This window comes from Colletes latitarsis, chromosome 7, assembly GCF_051014445.1.
Source record: "Colletes latitarsis isolate SP2378_abdomen chromosome 7, iyColLati1, whole genome shotgun sequence".
Taxonomy (NCBI): domain Eukaryota; kingdom Metazoa; phylum Arthropoda; class Insecta; order Hymenoptera; family Colletidae; genus Colletes; species Colletes latitarsis.
In genome coordinates this window covers 14569738-14593302 of record NC_135140.1, presented here as the reverse complement: position 1 = coordinate 14593302, position 23565 = coordinate 14569738, and the positions used below count along the sequence as shown (strand labels likewise).

General features: G+C 39.5%; 1 protein-coding gene across 2 annotated transcripts; it reads right to left on the bottom strand.

Annotated features, from left to right (window-relative positions):
- Positions 1 to 484: 484 nt before the first annotated feature.
- On the bottom strand, positions 485 to 17575 carry LOC143343184 (segmentation protein paired). 2 transcript variants are annotated; one of them, XR_013079931.1, is made up of 6 exons: positions 17156 to 17575; positions 9909 to 10047; positions 9288 to 9577; positions 3813 to 4226; positions 2368 to 3297; positions 485 to 2293 (listed from the first exon to the last, which is right to left on the bottom strand). XR_013079931.1 is itself a non-coding variant. In XM_076767797.1 (5 exons), the coding sequence occupies exons 1-5, from the start codon at positions 17214 to 17216 to the stop codon at positions 2714 to 2716; spliced, it is 1488 nt and encodes a 495-aa protein (XP_076623912.1). In that variant the 5' UTR covers positions 17217 to 17575; the 3' UTR covers positions 485 to 2713. The 2 variants fall into 2 exon arrangements, 1 of the variants encoding a protein (XP_076623912.1); XM_076767797.1 differs by having other exon boundaries at positions 485 to 3297.
- Positions 17576 to 23565: the final 5990 nt, after the last annotated feature.

Below are 23565 nucleotides of genomic sequence, written 5' to 3'. Positions count from 1 at the left end.
AGCGTATGAACACAATTTACGGGATTAATGGGATTCATATTTAATATTATAGAAGCTAGATTCACTATTAAAGATTAAGGACTATAAAGAAACTTGTCCTATCAATCGCGTGACATCCCTCAAATGTCTTCAGTACCACCACGTTTCGTCGTTTGAAAATCACTTTTATGGGGTTTTTTTCACTTTATAACAGCTTCAAACGAAATTCATCATTGATTGTTAAATAAGAAAAGACTTATTGCGATGTCGCGCGAATTCAATTAATCGGCACTTTGTAATACGATTACATACTTATTTTTTTTCTCAAAACTTTATTCATAGATCGTGCGCATTCCTAAGAATATTTAATACGACATGTATTCGTTGAAATATCATAATAATATACAGTAAAATTTTTTAAAAGTCGAAATTAAAAATTTACAATTGAGCAGACAATGTTTCTCATGATTCATAATTTATTAATTCCCATTGACTCGTATTTAACCCTCGGTAGACGAACCTGTGTCACTTTTTAACCGATACTTAACATTGTTTCTGATGGGCGTTGACCAGTTACGATAAAACAAGCGAGTTTTCTATAGAAAGCAAATTTTCAGAGATATTCGAAATCACCGAATAATTAGAGAACTAAAATCAATCGCAACGTTGAAGATTCACTGAATAATGGGATAACAATGTGCAAAGATATTTTGAAATGCACCGTCTATACGCAAAATAAAAATTCTATGTAATAAATGAGACAATTATAATAAATATTATTAGTTTATAAATTGTAAATATATTTCCTTGTTCTTCCCATCTTACAAAATTTGTATGGGACTTTAGTATGGGTCTGTTACGACCCAGGTTTATCGTCCGAGAATTAAACCAACGATTTACTAATTTCAATTTAATAGCATCTTCGATAACTAAACATTGGCTCGCAATTAATTATATGTTCGAATTATCGATTATCAGTTTATTATTAATCGAGTCGATCAATTGATTATTTTAGTTGCTCTATAAGAAAATTATCGCTAAACGTTCAAAATAAAATTCTTAATCAAAATTGCAAACCTAAGAACTATCTACTATTTACACTTTTAATAAATTTTTGGTCGCACTGTATTACACACCAGAACATAATAGTAGAACATTACGAAGGAGAACCCGAAAACCGAGAATAAAGAAAGTAAATATGTACACTGTACAATTAACTACCTACAGTATTAATTTAAGCTACATAAAGTAAGGAAATGTACAATTTTTACAAGTGACAAATTCTCGCGTTACTTTCGTGACAGTTGCCTGCAAACTGTCTTCAAACATGGACAGTGTTTGCCAATTTTAACTTTAATACTTACATTTTTCGACTGTAAATATAAATACAATCACTGGACCCGTTCGTCCCCAAGACAAGGAAGATTTTTATAAGATAATTATTCTAACTTTTATACAACGATATTACATTATTGACCTACATTCAAAACTTAAATACTAAATGGATTTATTGGCCTAGTTTACACCAGTTCTTCGAAGCAATTGTTTCTCTCAGCTGGAAATAAACTGTCATTTAAATTCTGTTTCTTTTGTATAAAACATTCTTTTCTTTTATGATTCCAATTTTAATACTATCGTATAAGATTCTATACGAAAAGTTGAAGTATATGGCTACTAAAAAAATGTTGTAATTGACAATTTTCTTTACATTTTACCTTTACCAAAATGTAAATATGATTTCTTTTTAATTCTTTCTTCTCAATCTTCTCCATTTGTTTTTTGCTTAATTTTTCTCGTGAAAGATTAAAATAAATATAGTTAAACATACTTCGATTACAACCTATAATAACTTACATTGTTCAGTCCTTTGCTCATACATTCGATACGACACACAGAATATCATTTTCATTCTCAATTGTTGCCTCTCGTAAAATATTTAAATAAATAACTACATCTACAGACTGCCTATTATCTACAACAGAGGGCCATGTTTGCTAAAAACATAGTCGAATACAATTCAAATATTCGTAAATATAGTAGAACACCAATGACAGTGATATTGGTTCTCCGAATTTCCAATACACAGATACGTAATCAGAACTATAATCAAATATTTTACAGATATCACCGATTTATCGAACTACCTTAACTGTTATTCTACTGTAGATCGATTCATTCAAACCTTATATCCACAAATATGTATTTATTATCAATAACTATACGCCTGTGCTTACTTTGGTGGTTCCTTTAACCCCCAATTGGTAGAATAAGATTCTTATTTAACTAAATAGGTAATTATGTTTGTATCAATACTCTTCTCAGGAACATCTGTATATCTGTATACAGTATGTACGATATACATCTGTATATCATAATTCGATTTATTACCTTTTAAATGACTCTCTCTTCTACAATAGCAGATTTGTACTTTGCATGTAAATTAATTATCTGCCTCGATGTTCTGCAGTTTCGTACTTTTATGTATGCCAGTTCATTTTCTAATATTGTCAAAATTTATTGCAGTGGAACTCGTTTCGATTACATTCTATCAATTGAGGGTTTAAATACGAGTGCTCAGAACTCTGAATGCATAAGAAAAAAAAAACGACACTGTTCGAACCGTTTCGAACCAAGTCAGTTGGCAGAGTTGCGTTACAAAATATTCCACCACTATTTCGATTTTGGATGAAGCCGGTTAACCAAGGTTCCACTGTATTCCAACGTACACGTCATCTCAGTACCAACTATAAAAAGGTTGGTGAGGTGCTGGTCTAGGGGGTTGCTGAAAACTCTGAGCGCTATAATGGCTCGCGAATGCCTGATGGGGATGAGTGGGGTGCACGTGGGGTTGTTGCAGGCTCGAGGGTGGACTGGGCAGTCCGATTCTACTACCGCTGGAGATTGGAAGGTTCCATGAGGGCGATGTGTTACCTTGGCTAGTTTGTTGTTGCTGTTGCTGTTGCTGCACCGGCGACACCGAGCTTATCGGAAGATCCGACGAAGTCAACTGATCGGACGATGGGTTCGAGTTGCCTGAATTTGGTCCCATCATAGTAACCAACGAGTTAGGAGTCGGTGGTAGCTGATGGCTGCTGGGTTGCTGATAAGCCGACGAAGATGCAGGTGCCACAGGTGATCCCTGGTGGGTCATATGGCTCATACTGGTCGAGGACGTCGCAGGTAAAAGCGAGCTTGGGTAAGTTACCGATGGTGGCAAGCCATAACTCGGAGTAGAACCGACGGAAGAAGATAAACGAGCCGAATCCGGCGTCAGTTGATGAGACATCGTGCTGTGATGCGAGGAGTATAGCTCTGGAACTGAGAGAAACTTCAATTAATCGGGATATTCTTCGAGCAACAGTAACAAAGCGTCACAACGTTTCGTCAGAAAGTCAGACGTGCAGCCATCTACTAGTTTTGCTGATAATATTTACAAAATAATTCTGAAAGTATCTCTTTTACCTAACGCCAAGAAAAGAGAATCGACACGAGAGCAAGAAAATGTGAAAGTAAACAAAAGAAAGAGAACAAAAAATACAGGAAAACCAGATCATTCAAACTACGAGAATGAAACTTGGAAACCATTTGTGTGGTTTGTTTAGAAAGCAACAAAGAAGACTGGATTCGGCGTTGTAGCTGTGAAAGACACCTAATGATCTGCTCAAATTCTCTACCAAAGTTTAACCAAAGTTTCAGTCAACTGTTATAATAATATTACTTGTCTTGTTGCTTTATATTGATAAATTATTTCCCCCTACTGGTGAAACGTTGTAAACGCTCTTATGGCATAGCTTGCACTTAGAAGTCTCGTTCAACGATAATAATTTTCTCACCTTGACTGGACGAGAACGTAGTGTCTGGCAGAGACTGTCCATGAGGATGAGGGTGCGGATGACTTGGAGGAACCGTAGCTGCAGCGTGAGGATGAGGCGCTCCTGGGGGATGGAGAACGTAGGAAGCCGTGGGATAAGCTACCGAACTAACGTAACCGCCAGACGTGGTCGACGACAATTGTTTCCTGAGTCTCGCTCTTCTATTGCTAAACCAAACTTGGATCCTGGCCTCCGTCAACTTGGTTCTCTGCGCTAGTTCTTCCCTAGTGTATATGTCCGGGTACTGGGTCCTCTCGAAAGCTCTTTCGAGCTCGTCCAGTTGGTGAGCAGTGAAGGTCGTTCTGCTTCTACGCTGCTTCCTTTTTAAAGGGATTCCTGGCTCACTCTCGCAATCGGATCCGGAACTAGTTTTGCCTGGAAGCAGAACGAACCTTCGATGTTTATTTTTAATAATAGCGCAACTAGGATAAACGTTTCATCGGTTTCTTTAGCGGAGGGTCAAATACTTCCCAATCTCTTATTATGTGAGATCTAGTTAACAAGGATTAGGAAGGAGATGCCCCATTTTTCTGAATGAGACAAATTTTAACGATAGAAGTACCATCGAGTGTATTTACTTCTAACAGAGACATTTTTCAATATCGACAGATAGAAGAATTAATTAAGGCTTCCAGAATCGTTTGAACGTATAGAACGTATACTTTGTAATAAAGTTTGGTTGCATTTCGATGTTTCTCTGTTTCATGGCGGTTCAACTTCTCGTAGCAGCGTCTTAATGAGGCAGGAAAGAGCGATTCACAACGCTAAATTTCCTGCCTGTTTTGCGTTAACATCTCGCTGGTTATCGGAGCCGCGGAACGTAGCAACAAAATAACAGAAAGTCGAGAAATAACGGGGTGTCAATACACGGATAAGGCGGACCAAATTACGAGATCGTGTCTAACGACTATTAATTTCCCCATGCTCGTGTCACCTGCCTAACCCCGTCTCACCGGGCGAACGCACGTCCTCGTTTATGGTTTGTTTTGCCGTGCCAGAGTTCAAAAGGAACCGTCTCCGACTCGCGTCGCATTGGTTATTTCACACTCGATTCGTTTGCAAGGCTCTTTTTTCCTGAGTCATTCCCTCTCTGTATTGTTTTCGAAACGCGATGCAATCGTTACTTTGATTAAAAAATGGTTATCGTAGCGTAAATATAACGTTTATGTACAGGGGCGTATCGTGATTTTTACACGTTCAGGCGGCGAATTCAACCGAGTCGATCACTTATCCAGACAAACAGAGACTCCTGTTTCGACGAGACTAAAAAATGAATTCCTGGACACGCGACTGTTTCTATTATTTTCCCTCTCGTGACAGCGTTTCTCCTCGTTCGCGCGAGGAATTCGAAAGAGGGTGAAACGCAAAAAGCCGCAGACCGGTCACATTTTTAGATTATCGTAGATTCATCATCGCGGCCGCAAATGCAGAGACGGACGACACACGCGCGTAAAAAAAAAAAAAGAACGAAGCCTGTTTCTTCCGCCGATGGCCTCGGTGCGTCTTGAAATTGTCGAGTGGCTTTACACGGGCCGCGACTAATCGGCCGACGACGCCTGACGCCGGGACGCCCCGCGTTGATGCCCATTCGACACGGACTCTATTCCCGGACGGACCGTTTCTTCCTTTTCCTTTCTTGCATCGGCTCGTTTCGGTCGTTTCGCGAGCTTCCGCGCTTCCCAACACCTTCTTCCTTTTCTTAATTACTATTATTGTTATCAACGCCCCAACAGCGACCAAACATTTACATGGATATTTCAGAATTGCAAATTCATAGATTTTGTTGACAAAATTTCAATAAATGAATTTGAATCCTCTGTTATAAACTTGGTTCAAGATATTAAAAAAGAATGGAAAATTATAATATAATTGATGCCAATAACGCAGTGAAATTTCCTGTTTTGTTATTGTGGTATTTAAATCTAATTGAGCATGCATGGAATGTGAGTTGCATAAACGTTTAAAGAAACTATTACTAATGAAACTCAACTAGTAGAGACCTCAAAAAGACACTAGAAGGCTAATAATAAATTATTATTTTGTTATTTATTTTGTACCAGTTTAGGGCGTTTAAAATAAACATTGATCATATTTTTATTCTGAATATTATCCTGTGGGAATACTTTTGTCAGTATGTATAGAACAGTAACCCCTTAATTAATTTCTCTAGTTGGGAATTGTGAAATATCGTTCTTTCGGTGAAGTTTTGTTCCGTTTAAATGGTTTGCAGAAGACGAACGCGGTAAATTCATAAAATCACGACAAAAATTATATCTTTCATGGGACTAACCGGCCGCTACCGGCTAGTAATTACCAAACTTTCGAACCCCGACATTACCGCCAGGGGTTGAGAGATTACTAGGTTGCTCGTTCGACGCAACTCTACAACATGTATCGGAAGACATCGATGAAGACACGACACGTGTGGTTTTTTCTTTTAACCCCTTATCGCTCATCGGTGATCAATTATTTTTTTGCGTTATATTTTCATTTTCAGTCGCGTAGAAAGCTCTTAAATTCGATCGATTTCGACAACTGGAAAAACGAGAACAAGCGTCGCTTAAAAATTTCGGTAAAGATTTAATATTCCAAAGGATAAGCATTTGTTTGCAATTTTTAGAAGTTCATTTCTCCCCGCGAATGAAAGGGCAACGTAAGAACTGTATTTTCTCGGTGGTTTGACAACTAAAAGCGTTCAATGGTCGGTGGGCCTTTTTAAGTTTCTCACCCCTCCGTTGTTTTTGCCCTCCTCTTTTTGTTTTGAAAGGGCGGCCGACCATCGGGCTGATCGACTTACAAATCTACAGGGCAGTTTCTTCTCGTTTTGCTCTTTCATCTTCGCCGACGAGAATTTTCGAACGATCCCACAGCAAACCACTGCCATCGGTACAAGTTTCATTTGTCTTGTCGTTAAGGGGGTGGAAACGAAACCGAATCGTGAGAAACTCCACGTTTGTTGCACTTTCGAAACAAACAATTAGATTCATGATAATAAAATGATAATTTTAACAACTAACTATATTTTAAATAGCAGGATTTCGTTTGTGATGGTTTATATCACATATCTTTCGAAACATATTTCCTTCTATTTACCATAATTACTATATATTTTAGTTTAGTTTAATTTGTTCCAAAGAGAAAAACCGTCCCATTTTACACCTTCTTTCTATCTAATTCGACTCGAAGCATTATATCTTTTATAAAAATTATTATCGAATGCATAAATATTGCAATATTGCGACAACATTGACAGAGCATCGGTTTTCGAAAAAAAACAAACAATAATTTGGCATTCGTCAAGTTAATTTTGAATTATAACAACGAATTTTCTAGTGCAGAATTTTCTTTTATTCCGTTTCGTTTCCCCATTAGTTGCGTTACGCGATACAGGATTAAATTAAATTGCAATAAATGGAGCAGGACCGTTCTACCAAAGGATTTCCAGATCCTTTCGTGAATCTCGACACCACCTATCGAACATTCGGTCGTGTGCACGTGGGCATGTACCGGGCGGCGAGAAAATTACAGAGCCGGCGCCGGCTACCGACTGTTCGCCGCGGCGAACGAGAACCGGTAATTTCCAAGATCGAGAAACGCGAGGCTGATTAATGCGCGAGCATTTAATTTATTCATTCATCGTTTTTTCAGATCCTGCTCGAATCCTTGGTGGTCTAACGGCCAGCTGATGGGGCGTGTCATCGTGGCGATCGTGCGCGCGAGCTTGCTCGCTACTAAGTCCGACTTCTCAATTTTCCTATTCCGGATCGGTCGCGGCTATTACGTTGTACATTGAGCTATGCACCAAGGGAGGAGGGCGAATCGACTTGACAAAAAGCAAAAATTCCTACACACGAGTCGAGATACAGTATACGCGACACGTGAATGGAGCAAATCTTTTTAAATCCTTTCGAGCTAGTTTGCTTCGATAATCAATCCGCCATTGAATCACCGTCAATTTATTTCAATTTCCATATTCTGCATTATCGTGTATCACAAAATAATACGCCGAGTTACGAGAAGCCCGTGTTTCGTGACAGTGAACAATTCTCTTTACCAAAGTGGAGACTTTAAACGTGTCCAGAACAGTTCTTGATCGATAGCGAGACGTAACTGTAGCCCCAGGTAAATGATACAAGAGAAATAACATTGTAAGCTTGGAACTTTGTGAACGGCCCTGTTAGCGTTTTATCGCCGCAATTTCGAACGCAAAATCTTTCCCGATCGAATTGCTCCCGGAACTTTATATCGCGAAGTTGAGTTAAAGTTGGAAATAAATTAGGGGGAAGTTGGTATACGGTAACTAAGGAACACTTTTTCGAATCCTCCGCGATGATTAAAGAGCCACGGAGCAAAGTTTCAGCTTCGAGTAGCGAATTAACTGCGAACTACTTCGCTAAGCTCCACTTTTGATCTGCCTCGTAATTCCCAGCGTTATAATTTTCCTTGGGATCGAGTATTACCCGCGCAGGATGCTGTTTTACTCTAATAGTCGCTTTTATCGCGGACATGCTTTTTGTCGATGAATTTTTCGAACGAGTCGTGCAACGCGCGCAACTCGATTTCGAAAATTCGAACACCAACGTCGCTTTGAGGATCCAGAGATCCTCTCGCACGATTTGAAAATTTATTTACGAAACGAAATTATCCCGTGTCTCGATGATACGTCGAATGCACGTACGATGTACAAAGTTTGGACGTTAACAATAGGAACCGTAAATCAAATCACTTGTATAAACACGATGAACAAAACTCTGGTCGAAGAAAATTAGGTGGCGCAAAAAAGATGGCCGATTCAATTTGGAGGGACCTCGCGTAACGAGAGCCTCGAGGACGAAATTACGAGCCGGTGTGTTGTTATAATCTAATTTTGCACGATGGCGCTGCCACGGGAATATTTGCGAGAGGCTGATTCACTGATTCAGGTGGATCATCAATCTTGGTCAGAGCGGCCGAGAAAAGACACGAGCCCAGCGTGCTCTCGATCGAAGAAGTTTTTGTCAAAGCGTTCGCGAAAACATCGCAGCATTTTAATATGCAATTTTGCGACCACAGACTTGAATTTCAAAAGGCGAAAGTCTAAATGGAAATGCGTGGATTTTTGCAAGTCGACCCGGACCGATTAAAATAATTCCAATTTCAATATTAATGAAGGAAGTTTTATTTGGCTGGATCATGTTCGTCTTTTTAAAAATTGTGTTTAGTCCAAGATGTACCAGCGACCATTGCTAGAGATGATTACATCGCAAAAACTGTTCCTCCCGGAGGTCTTACTAAATATAAAAATAATAAAGCGAGCTCGTATTAATATCTATAAATCGTTTGATAATATTTAAATTGAGTTTCTAATGGGGGCATAAAATGAATAAATTAACGTTTCGAATCGGGCACCGAGATTTCGAATGAAAATGAAATGTGATTATTGAAAGTAAAATTTACCATCGCCGAGTTTCGTCTCGTCTTCGGGATCGCGGCCTCTGAGAAGCCTGGAGATCGCAGAAACGCTCGGTGCGCTGGTCCTGTCGCAGATTCCTTCCTTGATCAATCTGTCTCGAATTTCCCAGGAGAAAATACCCGGATTGTCGCGTTTATATTCCTCGATTCTGGCCTCGACTTCCGGCGTGGCTACTCTCGGCTTGCTACCGCCGATCACCCCCGGCCTGATGCTTCCTGTTTCCTGGTATCGATTTAGAATTTTCGAGACGCAACCGTGCGACACCCTCAATTGCCTGTTCAAGTGGAAAATAACAATTAAGTCTAAATTCTTTGCACGAACAACAGAACCGGAAACGAGAAATATACAGTGGTTCGATGCATCGCAGATTTACAGCACTCGTTAGGGTAAATAATAAGCGAAATAACGTATGCAAATAATATACGATATTCGATGATACTAATTATAATAATAGAACAAGCATGAATAAAGGTATATAAAAAAATTGTGTATTGAAATAGAAATGCAAGACGTTCTTATTTATCGAGTACTGCAAGCTTAAAATGTTTCGAGCCACTTTTCAATGATATTTTGATATATTCCACGTTCGAATATTGCTTGTTTACCTTGAAATAACGCAAGGCCTGACACCCGCAGCAGCCATCTCGACGATTTTCAGACGAATGTGATTCGGTAGCGGGCGTCCATTTATAAAGACGCCGCCGAGCTGATTGACGCGCCCCTGACCTGGTATCGATCCCAAATCTGCGTCAGAAATTAGTCGAAATCAGAACAGGATTCATTTACCAGCCGTAAAAACGTTTACCGATTAGAGTTTCGAACTTTGGATTTATCGATCGTTTTTAAAAGAATAACGAACTGAATGTAACGATTAAAACGGTCCAAAGAATTTTCACTGAGGAACTAAAAAATATTAACTCTATGAGAAATTGTGTGCTCGTTTCCAATTGTCAAACCTGCTTCAGAAAATTTAATTTAAAAACGTGGACACGAGTTGAACTACCATTTTCAGACGACAGAAAGCGTCAGGGGTAAAAATAAGGAAGTAGCCATTGAAATTGTAAATAAATATCAAGAACGAAATTTACCAATTGAATTTTTCTTTATTCGAATCGAAGCAATTTATCCTCGAAAAGATTGACTCGTGTTTTAATAGCAGAAATCGATTAAGGAATTTATTCTCCTGTTCCAACCCCTTGCTTCGAACGATTTCGAAAGGATCCGCTGTTTTTCCGAGCGAGCACACGGACTCGTCGATCGAAGGCTACTTACGAAATCGCGGATCCTTTTGTTTCCGCGCGCGAACGAGGCGAGAGAACAGTTACTCGATGGAGAATAAAGAGAAACCTGGATTTATCGTTCCACCTTCACCTCGACGTGTTTCCTGCTTGTCGAGGGGAAACAGGACGAAAGGGGAAAGGAGGAAGAAAGAGAGGCAGCCGAGAAGGAAAGAGTTATTGGCTGGCACATGGTCCCATAAATAACGATAAGACCAATGAATCTAAGGGTTTACGACGTACACAACACTGATAGCGTATAATTTGCCTGGCTGACTGCGATCTGCGTCATGCGATTATGATCGGAACGAACTATTTGCCTTGCAATTTTCTATTCTTCCTTTTTAATTCAAACTTCTGCCCCGGTATTTCCGCTTAAGTACACGCCTTTAGGCAAAAGGGAGCTTACGACGATGTAAACATCGACGAATATTACGACAATTAAGATTTCTTCTTAACCCTTACGGGAATCGACAGATTTTTATATTCGAGTAATCACTGAAATTGTGAAGAAATATTCATAATTAAAGGACAATTTTTACCTTGACTAGCAACGAATGGTTTGTATCGGATATGTTTCCATGTAAATAATTGAATAGTTCTCTGGGGAATACTGCTTAATGTATACGAAAATCGAATTCGAAGCAACTATGCAATACGATTTATTCATCGTGTATTCTATCGCCGGTTGTCTCTGTCCGTGCTACTCGGATAGTTCGATGTCTGACACAGGTCGTAATTTATCAGACTGCGTAACAGTTCGTTTCGTTTCATTTGTTGCGAATTATCAAGTTATGGCACGGTATTCTAATCGAGAGTATGTTGAGTATGTTACTCGCTTTGGAAGTTTGTGGAGGTAACGCTTCTGCTGCAAGTACAGTAGTCCCTCGTTAATGTTCGCTACTTTTCCCTCGATATTGTTCGCGGAGTCATCTCCACCAATTCCTTGAACTGCGTCGACGAGGTGAACGTTCCAAGCCTGGTCATTAAACGTTCATACATAAGACTAGCCATACTTTCTCGAAAACATGGAAAACGAAGTTTAAAAATAAGGAAGGATAAACACGCGAGGACCAGATGTTGCGATGCAATTATAAAATACATTGATGCTTGATGGTGAATTATTAACTAATCAGCCTTCGCTATTTTCAAGTTAAGTTGATTTATAAAGAAGCTAGATATGTACTTTCTTAGTGTTTTTCAACAGCTAGCAATTAGCAACTCGATAACATTCACGATCGATGTATCTGGCTGGCAGTGAAAATTTCATTTTCTTTGGGATAACTATTCTTTAATTCTTCGACTACTATAATTTGTTAATGCCCCAGAATTTAAGTTCTCAGGACCCAACTTTTGAATGGCGAGTTTTTCGTTTTCCTCGAAAGTCTTGAAACGAAATCAGAAACACGAGCGTTAATTCGAACGTAACAGCGCTGTTCTTTCCTCGGTCGCGTGAAACGGCGAACTTCTAACTAAATAGTCGTGACAAATATTACGGTAACTGGATCGATCGCGATCGAACGCGCAAAAACTCTGATACGCGTGTGACTCATTTTTGTAACGCAGTAATGAAAGGAAAAACGGAGTCTCCCAACGACGATCGAGCACAAACTCCGATCGTCGATGCGAAACGTTACGAAAACGAAAAAAAAGAATAAAGAATTATTATTACTAATTGTTCGATACCGTACCGATACCTGTACCAGATCCACTCGCTTCGCAATAATCAATCGCGAGTTACCGGGATTAAAAAAAAATATTCACACGGTCGAGTTGACTTCTAGCAATTGAAATTTTTTCGCGATCTTCGCAACGAAGTTGCGGTTTTCCTTGTTTTTCTACCAGCGACTGATTTTTATCAAATACCGTTTAACGTACGTTTCACAATTTAAGTTTCAAAGAAATCTATATTATATACGACTCTGAATAAATTCGAAAGAAATAGACGCGAATGACGAACAACGAAGGTGTTATGCTTGTCACGAGGAAAACATTCGTTATGAAACGTTGGTTATTGCAAGAAATTAATTGCACCCGCTACAGGCCATTTTCAGAAGGAATAAATTGTAATGATTTATAGAATATATTTGTTTCTTCTTTGGATATTGAAGCGCATGTTGGATACAACGGCGCTATTAGTTTCAACGATGAATTGTATGTATGAAAAATTTCCAAGATTCAACGATAAAAATGAAAACGATATTTTCACGATTAATGTACTAGATCTCCAATTATTCAAGTATATTTTTACATGTGTTGTCTTTGATACCTCATCTTATTGTTAAGACTTTTCCTATTCTTGTTCTTACGCTTTATCGAAGTAAAGAAATTTCTTTTGATAAAAATCTAGAAAAATTGCTAAATACTTGTTGCAATTAAAATGCAATACTATCCGTTGAGGGCAAGTGTTTTTTGGCGCATTCCTCGAAGTCGGAACGATAAATTCAACAGAAAAAACTGTGCAGCATTATTGCAGAACATTCACGGTATTAATTTGGAACAAATCAAATTTTCTCGCTTTTAATAGTAAAAGTTGCTGACAGAAAATTTCAAAATTTCATGGGAAAAAGGATGAGAATTCGGTTTTGTTTTTATAATTCATTGTGCACGATTCCTATTCCTCTAAAAATTGTAATTTTTTTTGCACGATTCAACGTCATTTAGTTGTTCGATAGTTTTGAATGTGTTGATTCGTAGTGTCCAAGTCTGAGTCGGTTTATTATTGTTCGACCTTTTCTTTGATTGTTTGCAGTTTGGTTTTCCAAACGACGGTTCCATTGTTGTTTAACATTGTTGCTGGTTAGAAACTGATCGGTTTCCCACGGTGATCTGCGAGAAATCGTATCACCTTGACGCGGGAAGAAGAACGAACGAAAGAACGAACCGAACAGCGAGTCGTTCACGTAACGAAAATGAAAAGAAAAAAAAGTAGGCGAGAGCGACGGATAAAAATAAATAAGCGAAACGGTGATTTCAATTGCGCAGAATCCGTGCTCGATTGCATAACCAGAGTTATGCACCGGCTCGGGTGCACCCGACGCGACGGCCCGAAAAACCCACAACGGAACGCGATAATGGTCGCGGTTTTTTTTTTCGAAAACCTTTCGTACTCGAAAGAACTGCTGCTAATTGTTTCGCTAATTCGCTCGACTTTTTTCGCGTCACGAGTTTTCTAACTAGGCATGCGTGACATAAGTTACATTTAACGCATGTTCTCAAGACATACATTTTAAAAAAGTAGGCACATTGTAAAATAGATTTCCTACGAGAATATAAATTCAAGTGTAGGTGGAAATATAGTACATGGCTATATAGATGTTATTATCAGTTAGTAATATTATCAACTAAACCTAGCAAATTTAGATATGGTCATTTTTAAGTTACACTATTTTTATATTTGCCAAAAACTATTAACTTATATATATATTCCAGCCACTCTAATATGTATTATTGTACGTCCAATTGCAAGAAATTTTCCTTTCAAATTCACATATCTTTTCGAGTCAATTTTCTTTTGTTATTTTATAGATTATCAAGTCGTTTTGAAAATTACTCAAAATAAGACTGCCAAATTGTGTTCCTAATGCATTAAAAGATACGAGGAACAAGTTCGATTAATTCTGGCTCAGCAAATTCTTTTAGAGTTGTAAAGTTCTAGCTTTTAATGAATAACTATAGGAATATTAATACTAAGCGAGCTTGTAGAATTAACAACGCTAAGAAATAAAGAATTTACAAATACTAAATCCTTGTATTGGAATGCGAAATAATGAAATTCAGATTCGGTTCAAAATGGACGTGGAGTCCGCCATGCATTATTTGATATCTTACGTAGAAATTGTGTCACGACGTCTGTAATTTTCTAATCGTAAAATACTAACTCAATGTTATTCGGTACGGCCAAAGCGTTCGTGCAAATTGCAGAGACGCGTTAGCTGTAATTTTCTTTAATACTACGTTCAGAAGCAGATACGTGGGGGAGGGAGTTACAAGGGCTTAAACCCCCTCTTCACTTAATCAAAAAAATCTATTATCTGAATTTCAATCGAAGCGATATTAAAAATTGGACTTCTCAAATTTTGTTGGGAATTTTTTTTTAGTCTCTGAGTTTTTCTAAATTTACCATTTAATTATTTGATTATTATTATTAGTGAAAAATAGGTGTTTGTTATTCGTGAATAAAATTTGCCCAACTCTACCGCCAGGGTACTGCACACGCTACGGATCAGAGCAGCGCCATTTTCTTTTCTCGCGTTTAACATATACATAAAGGACTTTATCTTGAAGCTTATTGTCTGTTTTATTTATAGTAGAAGATTAATTTCGATCGGGTATATAGTATCGTTAATAGAGAAGTGAAAAGTGTACCCTTTGTTTTGTCTTAAAGAGGCGTACCAGCTCTTTCATTTTTATTAAATATTTAAAAGAAAATATCATTTTGTTATATTTGAAACACTCTCGGTAAGTTTCATTAATTGAAATCAGTACAAATTGAAATTGATACTGACCTATGACATATATCAGTCTTATAAACGACGATGTCATGTTTCACAGCTGGAAAATTTAATTATACACATTTATTCGTAATTTTAGTGATTATTTCCATGCACAATATACGCATAATTACTTAAAAACTAAGCGCACGCGCATCTAAACAGTGTTTCTACAGGAATTAAATAACGAACGTTTGTAATTGCTGCTATAATTCTAAATACGGTGATTATCGTCGTAATTACATTCTTCGGCCGTTCCTGTAACATCGCTTATCGCGTTGCCGCGAAATTTGAAATTTAATTAACGTTAACATCGTAGGAAACTGGTAATCGTCACGCCCGTGGAAGATAATTAAGAAAATGATTCGAAAGCTCGGACTCGAGCCATCTTTGCAATTAACGGTCGATAAAGGAAAGCAACTTCCGAGAAGTTAATCGAGATTTTCCCTCCTGCTTCTCACGTCTTAACGTTTCAACATGTAGTAAAATAATTAACGATACCCGATGCAGAGTGCAACGCGCGTAATTGCGAGAAACGCGCCCGCAACATTATTAATCTTCCAGGAATATTTAATTACACGTTCCCGGAGCGTTAAACGCTTCCATTTTGCATACAAGTCGCACAAACGATTCGTTGACTAATTGTCGGCTGCAATTAAACTCGCGCGCTCGACGCGTAATGCTGGACAGTGACAAATGATGATCCATGAAGCGCATAAGCAACAAATGTAAATGGAAAATTCAGATACGGAGTACCCATTTGCATTAGAATTGCTTCTAACTTCGTTTCCAATCTGTCTAATTATCGTCCCTTATTGCTTGAAATGCAATTCCTCCGGGACTGTTTACTATTATTTACTACGGTAATTATTTAGATTGGCACGAACATTCTCTGGAATTCTTTACGATTTCGATACACTGTTACTTGATTTTCTTTAATTAACGCGACTCGAGAACAATGTAAATGAAACCAATACGAGTAACACGGATATTAGGATATTTTAACCGATAATCTGTCGTTCAAAGTACGGTTCTAATGTGACGTTCAATTAAATAATTTTCAACGGACTCGAGGTCGTCGCGATCAAGCGGGCATGTTGGAAAGTCGACTTCACGGAAGAATATTGAAATTTACGAGGTAATAAACGAGGGTCACGAAGTCTATTCTTGAAACTTTCGTGGAGAGTTGCTCGGTGAAGTCGGCATCGGACATTTGCCGGCCACGGGAACCGACAATACCGAACAAACTCAACGATTACTCGGTCGATTTTCGATTTCCGGATAGTCTGTGAAAAAAAACTCTGCAGGGGGAATCGCGAGAATGCGGGATTTTCTAATTGCCTCGTTTGCCATTAGAATTAAAACTGAAAACGGAGCGGCAGAATCGATAAGAAAATTTCAATGATGCGTAACTATATTTTACTATTGACACTACTAACTGGAAACGATGATTAATGAAGTATTCAAATCGACAGTACAAACATTACACCATGCAAAAGTTCTCTTTGCCTTCAAAGTAATTTTAAAAGTTAAGTCGAGGGGGGGGGGGGGTTTGCAGGCCACAGATTTTTTACCTCGACGAAAAAAACTGTCGAAACGAGCACGCCTTCAAGATTTCCGAAAGCGACGGCAAAACTCGAAAAATTTCATTATTTATGGTGGTCATTAATGGTAATGTTCCGGTCTTCTGGGGTCAGGTAAGGTTATATATCAATGCCCCGTTTAAAATCTTAAGGATATCCTGTCGGTCGAGTCTGAAGGATCTTCCTGCCACCAGGTCGGTTGTAAAATTCTGATCTCTGAATGGTCCTCGACGGAATATTGCACAATGATAAAGCAACCTACTACCCCTCCCAACTTTTTCACGAGATTTCTCCGTTCACAGATTTTTTTTAATCAGAAATTTATTTAACCAAGAACCTTCATTCAGCTCTAACTTCGCTGATTGCTCAAGAAGATCCTCAGATTTAATTCTCTAAACAAAACGTTTACCGTCTGTTTGGAAAATCCTTGTTCCAGAGATGAGATTTTTAACATCTGTAAAACGAGAAGTAGGAACTTTGAGTCCAACGCAATCCTCACCTTGAAAGGGGTATCCAGTGAAGCAGGGTCGCATCATCGAAAAGTTAGTGGTCACCGTCATCTCAGCGCGTCAGCGCTACCAGGTTTCCGCTCACAAAACGCAACAAACGCTGTCACAGCACTGTGTCCCTCCCTTACGAGAATCGCGTTCACCAAAACGAGTAAATCACCAGACCGAGAGACACTGATCGAAACAGTTCTGGAGACCGAACGGACGGAAGGATCGAAGGGAGAACGCGATCTCTGGTCTCAGGATCGCGGCAACGAGAGTAACTGTCACTCGACGCCTCCAGGATTGGTCACTTGTTCGCACCACGCTGTTCAGGATCGATCTGCACGCGATCCAGTTCCGTCGCGAGACTCCTGTCCTTGGATCGCGGCCAGACACCTGTGTCCTCGAAACCCGAAGTCCTTCGACAACTTGGCTGAACCTCGACAGTCGGCTTCCTGATCCTGACTAGCCTCCTCTACCTCTCGGCACCGAGGTAACTAACGCTTGGCCACTCCCATCGCGTGCTTCCTGAGACCAGCCGATGGCGGGGGAAGCTGGTCGAGATGTTAGTCCAAGCTGGCCTGAGTTAGCTGGCGAGGATAACGTGCTCCAGCCGCTTTCGTACCTGTTTCATCGGCTTGGTCAGCCAATCCATGCACCGAAAGGCTCCCCTTGTCGCGCCCCTAAAGGCACGCCCAGCCGCGCATGAGTGGAAGCCTGCGGGGGAGGCCCGCGGAGACCATGCTGTCGTTGGGACGAATGCTCCTTTTTCTGGATACACTTTGGTAGGGGATACCCCGACGATTTTCGCGCGCTATTTTGCCAACCGAGACCAGGGCGGGATCCAGCTTGGACGGGGATGGGCGGAGAGTAAAAATATAATTTTCTATTATGTGGAAATTTTTTTTCACGATTCGTTGGCTGATATTGTAATTAGTTCTTTGTACGAGCAGAGGAGCACCGAGAGCAGGCTGTATAGTTTTCAACTATGTTAATATTTTAATTATTTGTTTATACAAGTAGAGAAGGATTACGAGATAGGGTGGAAATATGAGGCGGTAAGATTTTGTCACGAAAGTGTTCAGACACCCTTAAGTGGACTCACAATCTCAACTGGGTTATTTTACTTAATGTTAATTTTTATTGAAGTGGTAAATGGTAATCAACTTTCCTTTGAAGCATTTAAAATAATAAAACTTGCAGAGGCCCCAATAATCCACTTAAGGGTTGAAGAAAGTAAATAACAATTTTGTATAATATTATGTTTCTCGATCAATATGCGCGATATTATTCAATAACCTACGTAAAAATGTAGGGAATGACGAAAAATGGATCCTGTGTAAAAACTTTGAACCTGTGATTAGTAATTAGACTAATTAGTAAAACCAAACGTTCACGTCAACAATGTTTTCCCGCGTATCCGGTGGAATACGAAAGGTGTGCTCCGTTTCGAGCTCTTAGAACCGGAAGAAACAGTCAATGCTGACCGCTACTGTGAACAATTAAATCGTTTGACCAACGAAATCGAAGAGAAAAAACCCTCTCTCGATCAAGGAAATTGGAAAGCCGTTCTGCTGCACTAATAGCTCAACAAACTATCCGTAACACGTTGATTGCTATACTAATTTTCTATGTCTAATGATTTTCTCGATATTTGTTTAAATTATCACTGCTCGCTGCATTACTAAATTTCATAAATTCCTATATCTCCGTTAAATATGCTATTTTATTTCTTTTCCATATCCGATAATGCTACTTTTTCTTTTTACTCTTATACTTAACGGAATATTTTCGTTTATTTATGTTCAAGATAGAGTATAAATAAGGATTTAGTTGGCTGAGGTTGTAAAACAGTCTCGTTTGTTGAGCCTCGCTAAAAATTATTAAATACTGCTAACATATTCTTCTTGGTGCAGTCATGTCGTTGATTCAGGTTTCTGAACGATTTCTAAACGTATCTCTCGATAATTTATCAAATACTAATTCCCATGTTATTCAAAAGTATTTCAGACATTTCGATTGGTTCGGTGTCTTTTTTATAAGACTCATTCCTGTCAGTAAGTGACATTGCTTTCCAAGCATTCAAATTCAATTAATTTCTATGCTCCATTTTATACACACAGTATTGGTCATAATTTCAAAGTGGTTCATTCGAGGGAAATTTTTATAACGAAAGAATAACGTAATATTTTCCTTTTTTACCAAAACCAAACAGAAACGTTACAACGGTTTGAACTATGTACCCCAGCTCATTTTTCGCGCACAGGCATCCACAATCTAATAATAACTTTTATTAATTCGTAGTCGAGAGATGCAAAACTAAATTCCCGAATCCGTCGTGGGAGTTGATCAACGTAGTGAAGCGGCAACGAGTTAAGCAAGCGACGATCACAAGTAACACAACTCGTTTCGAACCGTCCACCAACTAGTGGGTGTCGGTCATTAATGCATGATCACAGTCCATCGACTTCCAGCTTTCGCTTCTCAGGCCCACCGTACCTTTTTCCTATCGAGGAAATGACAATGCTTAGTTTCAAACAGGACGTGACGCCCGATATTGACGTAAAAAGTCTAATCGAATCAGAAGACCCGACGAGTTACGCTTTTTTCATTTTCTTGCCGTTTGAAATGTCCGAGTTCACGTTAGGATAACTTTCGGGTAAACGGCGGTTAAATATGGAAGTTTCTTATTATCTTCCGCGACAGAGGCGAGAGAATTTTACTCGCGAACAACGAATTAACTTTCTTTCCCATTTTATTTGCAAATTCACTGGTAAATTGGAATTCATTGGTCGATTAGACGTCGCGGTCCCCGTTTAGGGATCCCAAAACAACCGAGACAATTCAAGCGATAAAGTTAGGTGAATCGCTCGTCAAAGATCAGCCATTTTAGATGTTCCATTCGAGCACTGTATTTTATTGTTTCCATCGAGTACCAACGCTTCTGTGACGTACGTGTTTCGTTTGTTAAAAACAATACATCTTCATATAGGCTAATAACATATGAAATGTTTGCTTTCTTCAAAATGTACGAAGATACGTTTCCACACTTTGATCGTGACGTTTATTACATTATACGTTAACAAAGAACGTATCGACAATTATCGATTATTCCCCGTACGAAATTCGTATCTAGATAATAATGTTGGTTATCCCTACCGTCGAAGAGGAAGTAAATCGATTCGAGTCGCAACTAGGCCCGTGCAAGCTCGTCCCCCGCGTCAGCTTATTTCCGAATGATGGTTGCAAGGACCCCCTTCGATTTCCAGGAGCGTAGGTCGTCAGGGCGTTGATTCGTTCCATGAAAAATCAGCGTCGGGGGAAAGCCCGGTAGGGAAAAAAGCTCGAAGAGCCGGGGGTGGACATTGTTCCACCGACGGAGGAACCGCGCGGGGTCGCTGATGCTCCATCAATGTTTATTATCGGTCTGTTTGTGCGCTCCGTAGCGCGAGAATGGCCAAACAGAAGGCTGCTGTAGAGAGGACGCGCATTGACACGCGGAAGGTGGCGGAAAAGCGGAAGGAAACTGGCGATGGACCACCCGCTGGGCCTTCCTGGCGAAGTAATACGGCGTTACTTTTAACGGGGCTGCCCCGGTCGACGGTGTCCCGCGGCGAGGACAAAACAAACTCCCTAATGTCTTCATGCTACTCATCTCGGACCATCTACGAGGGCCAGACAGAGAAAAAGGGAGAGGGAAAGAGATCTTAGCCAGTTGGTAGCTCCCGAGGATTACCGCACAGAGCCACTTCTTCAAGGTCGCGTCGAGATCGTCACGGTATCGTCACAATATCGCTGATTGTCGAGCGTGAAGCGGAGAATTCGGGGGAGGAGAGACGAGGACGTAATTGATTTACGGGAATGCCTCCATTATTGGGAAAGGGACCCGTTTGTATGTTTGTTTTCGGCGTGTCGTTTGCTCGAACGTTACCCTCCGTAGGGGAGGACCGGGGTCAATAGTAACACTTTGACTTTGGAATACGACAACTCAAAAGGCATTGCACTTGGAATAAAAATTTTTATACAAAATTGTTACCTGATTATCTGACGGTATTTGCTCGCAGTTACTTTATTCTAAAGTAATATTTAAGTTATTAGTAAAAAATCGAAGACAGAGAAAATATTACAACCCTCCTTAAAATATCGGAAACATATTAGTTGGTGAAAATTGTATAATGAATACATTTTTAATGTGTAATAATTTTTAATGTATAATATAATATATGTTTTTTAACGTAAGATGAACTTACACTTTGTTTAGTGACAAACAAAAGTTTCGTCATTTCTCGGCAGAGTATAAACTTACGAGTAAATCGATTTTGATAATAAATTTGAAGAATTTGGACTTGCACCACCAACAAAGGGCAATTTTAATGTTCTTCGAAATGCTTAATGTTCTAAAATGACTTCTTGGAATGGAAAGGGTTAGTTTGAGACGCGATCCAAGTAGAATCGAATCGATAATACGGAATTTGAATAATTTCCAGGCGTTGTTTCGACCGACGAAAAAAGCGGTGGACTCTGACACGAGGTAACTGATCCCGATATAATATCGAGGGCAAAAAACAACGGCTCCGGCCAACGTAAGTGTGAAACAGCGGAGGCGATACGTATCTGGTCTCATGGGGAGCCATGAAAGGGGGCGTTCTCAGGCACCCGCAAATAAATGCAAATTGCTTCAGACGTCCGATCCGCCTACCTGACAACGAAGACAACAGCCCCCGGAAGACCGTTACGCCGTAAATAATCCACCCCCTTCGAACATCTAACCCCTTCTTCGTCTCGTTCTCGTGCTGGTTGCGTTCCCCGTTTCTCCATTTGCCGCGGAGGGCTCGATGTGTAAATAAGAGATCGTAAATATCCAAGCGGCCGTATAATGGATCCGCATAAAGATGCGGTCTCAATGCCTAACCGTAAATCATCGGTTTCCGTGGTTTTCAAGAATCAGCTACCGAACGATCTGAGAAACTGCGGTTTCAGGACGCTCAGTGGCTGTGGTCGAGACGCCCATTGTTCCCGGAACTTGATTTTGTTGTCTCTGTTCGACAACGCTGAACTCGTCCGGCGCATACCTCGATCAACGATAAAAACAGTGGCGACATTGACATCAATTTTCTAGATTTCCGTGCTATAAGCAGATTTTCTTTTATCCATGGACTAAACGTTTCGTTCTGTTCGGTTTTTGCAGTATGACAAATAAAGGCAACAGTAGTCTGCCGTAGCAAGAAATTATTGGCCGTGTCGCGTAAGAGTAAGCTGATAATAACGCCAGACTGTACAATACGTTCTACTTTCCTTATATCTTGTTCGGATAATGATCTAACAGAACGAATTTCACAAACAATAAACTTTTCATCTTACCATGAATCGTTGATTTCAGGCCCATAAACTAAATCCTTGGAACTCGTGGCAACCTCTCTAACAGTTTATCCAATCTGCGGGATGTTCTAGTTTCTTTTGTTGCATTGTACGTTCGAAGCTACGCTTTTGATATATGATGATCATCTTCCGTAGACATTCGGATCCGCAGATGTACGCGTAAAACTGCAAACGTACATTGCAATTGCAAATGCTGATCTCTCGTTGTACGTATCTTTTCGAGATATTTTCCGAATTGAATTATTCAAACTCTTATTATTATTTTGGCGGAAGTAATACGTCGCAATAACAATCCTGAATTTAAGTCTTCAACGGTTGATGACCAATTGAAATTAATAATATACAAATAATCTTTAAAACTAAATGTAGAGTTAATATAATTACAACAAACTTTCTTTCAAGTCGATACCGTAGTTAATTCCAGAGAAAACAATTATTTACGAAAAAATGGCATAGTAATTACGCAGACACCCTGTATACAAATTTAAATTCATGTTCAATTAAATAAACAATTTATGATCCAGTATTATCGCGTACCAGTCGTGTGATCAATAGGAAGTGCTGAAACTTCTTTGGGTGCATAGTGTCAAAGTAAATTTAAAAATAAACATAGAAGACAGCATAAATTATAGTAGTTGGTGTAGTCGTTGGATAGGGGATGAAATGCCCTTTAAAATGAGCGTTTGTACGAGTCGATAGCTCAATTAGTTCCGGAGATATGAGGATTTTAATTTCAAGTCGATGCGGTGGCTAGTTTCGGAGATATGAGGATCCGAAGCTTTGTTTACGTTTGAATGAACTCGCGCGCGCGACAATAGTAAACAGTGCGTAGTAAATTCTTGGAAATACTACGCCCCGAAACTAGGTCACGCACGACAGTCACGAGTCACGTACGAAAAAGAGAGGTCCGGCGCGACGCGTCAGACGGAGACAGCGATAGTCAAATTAAGAAAAATACCCTTTTACATAAATTACGATATCTCGAAAACGGAAAGTCCGATCGTCAAAAACCAAAAACCATTTTAAAGGGGAGACCTTA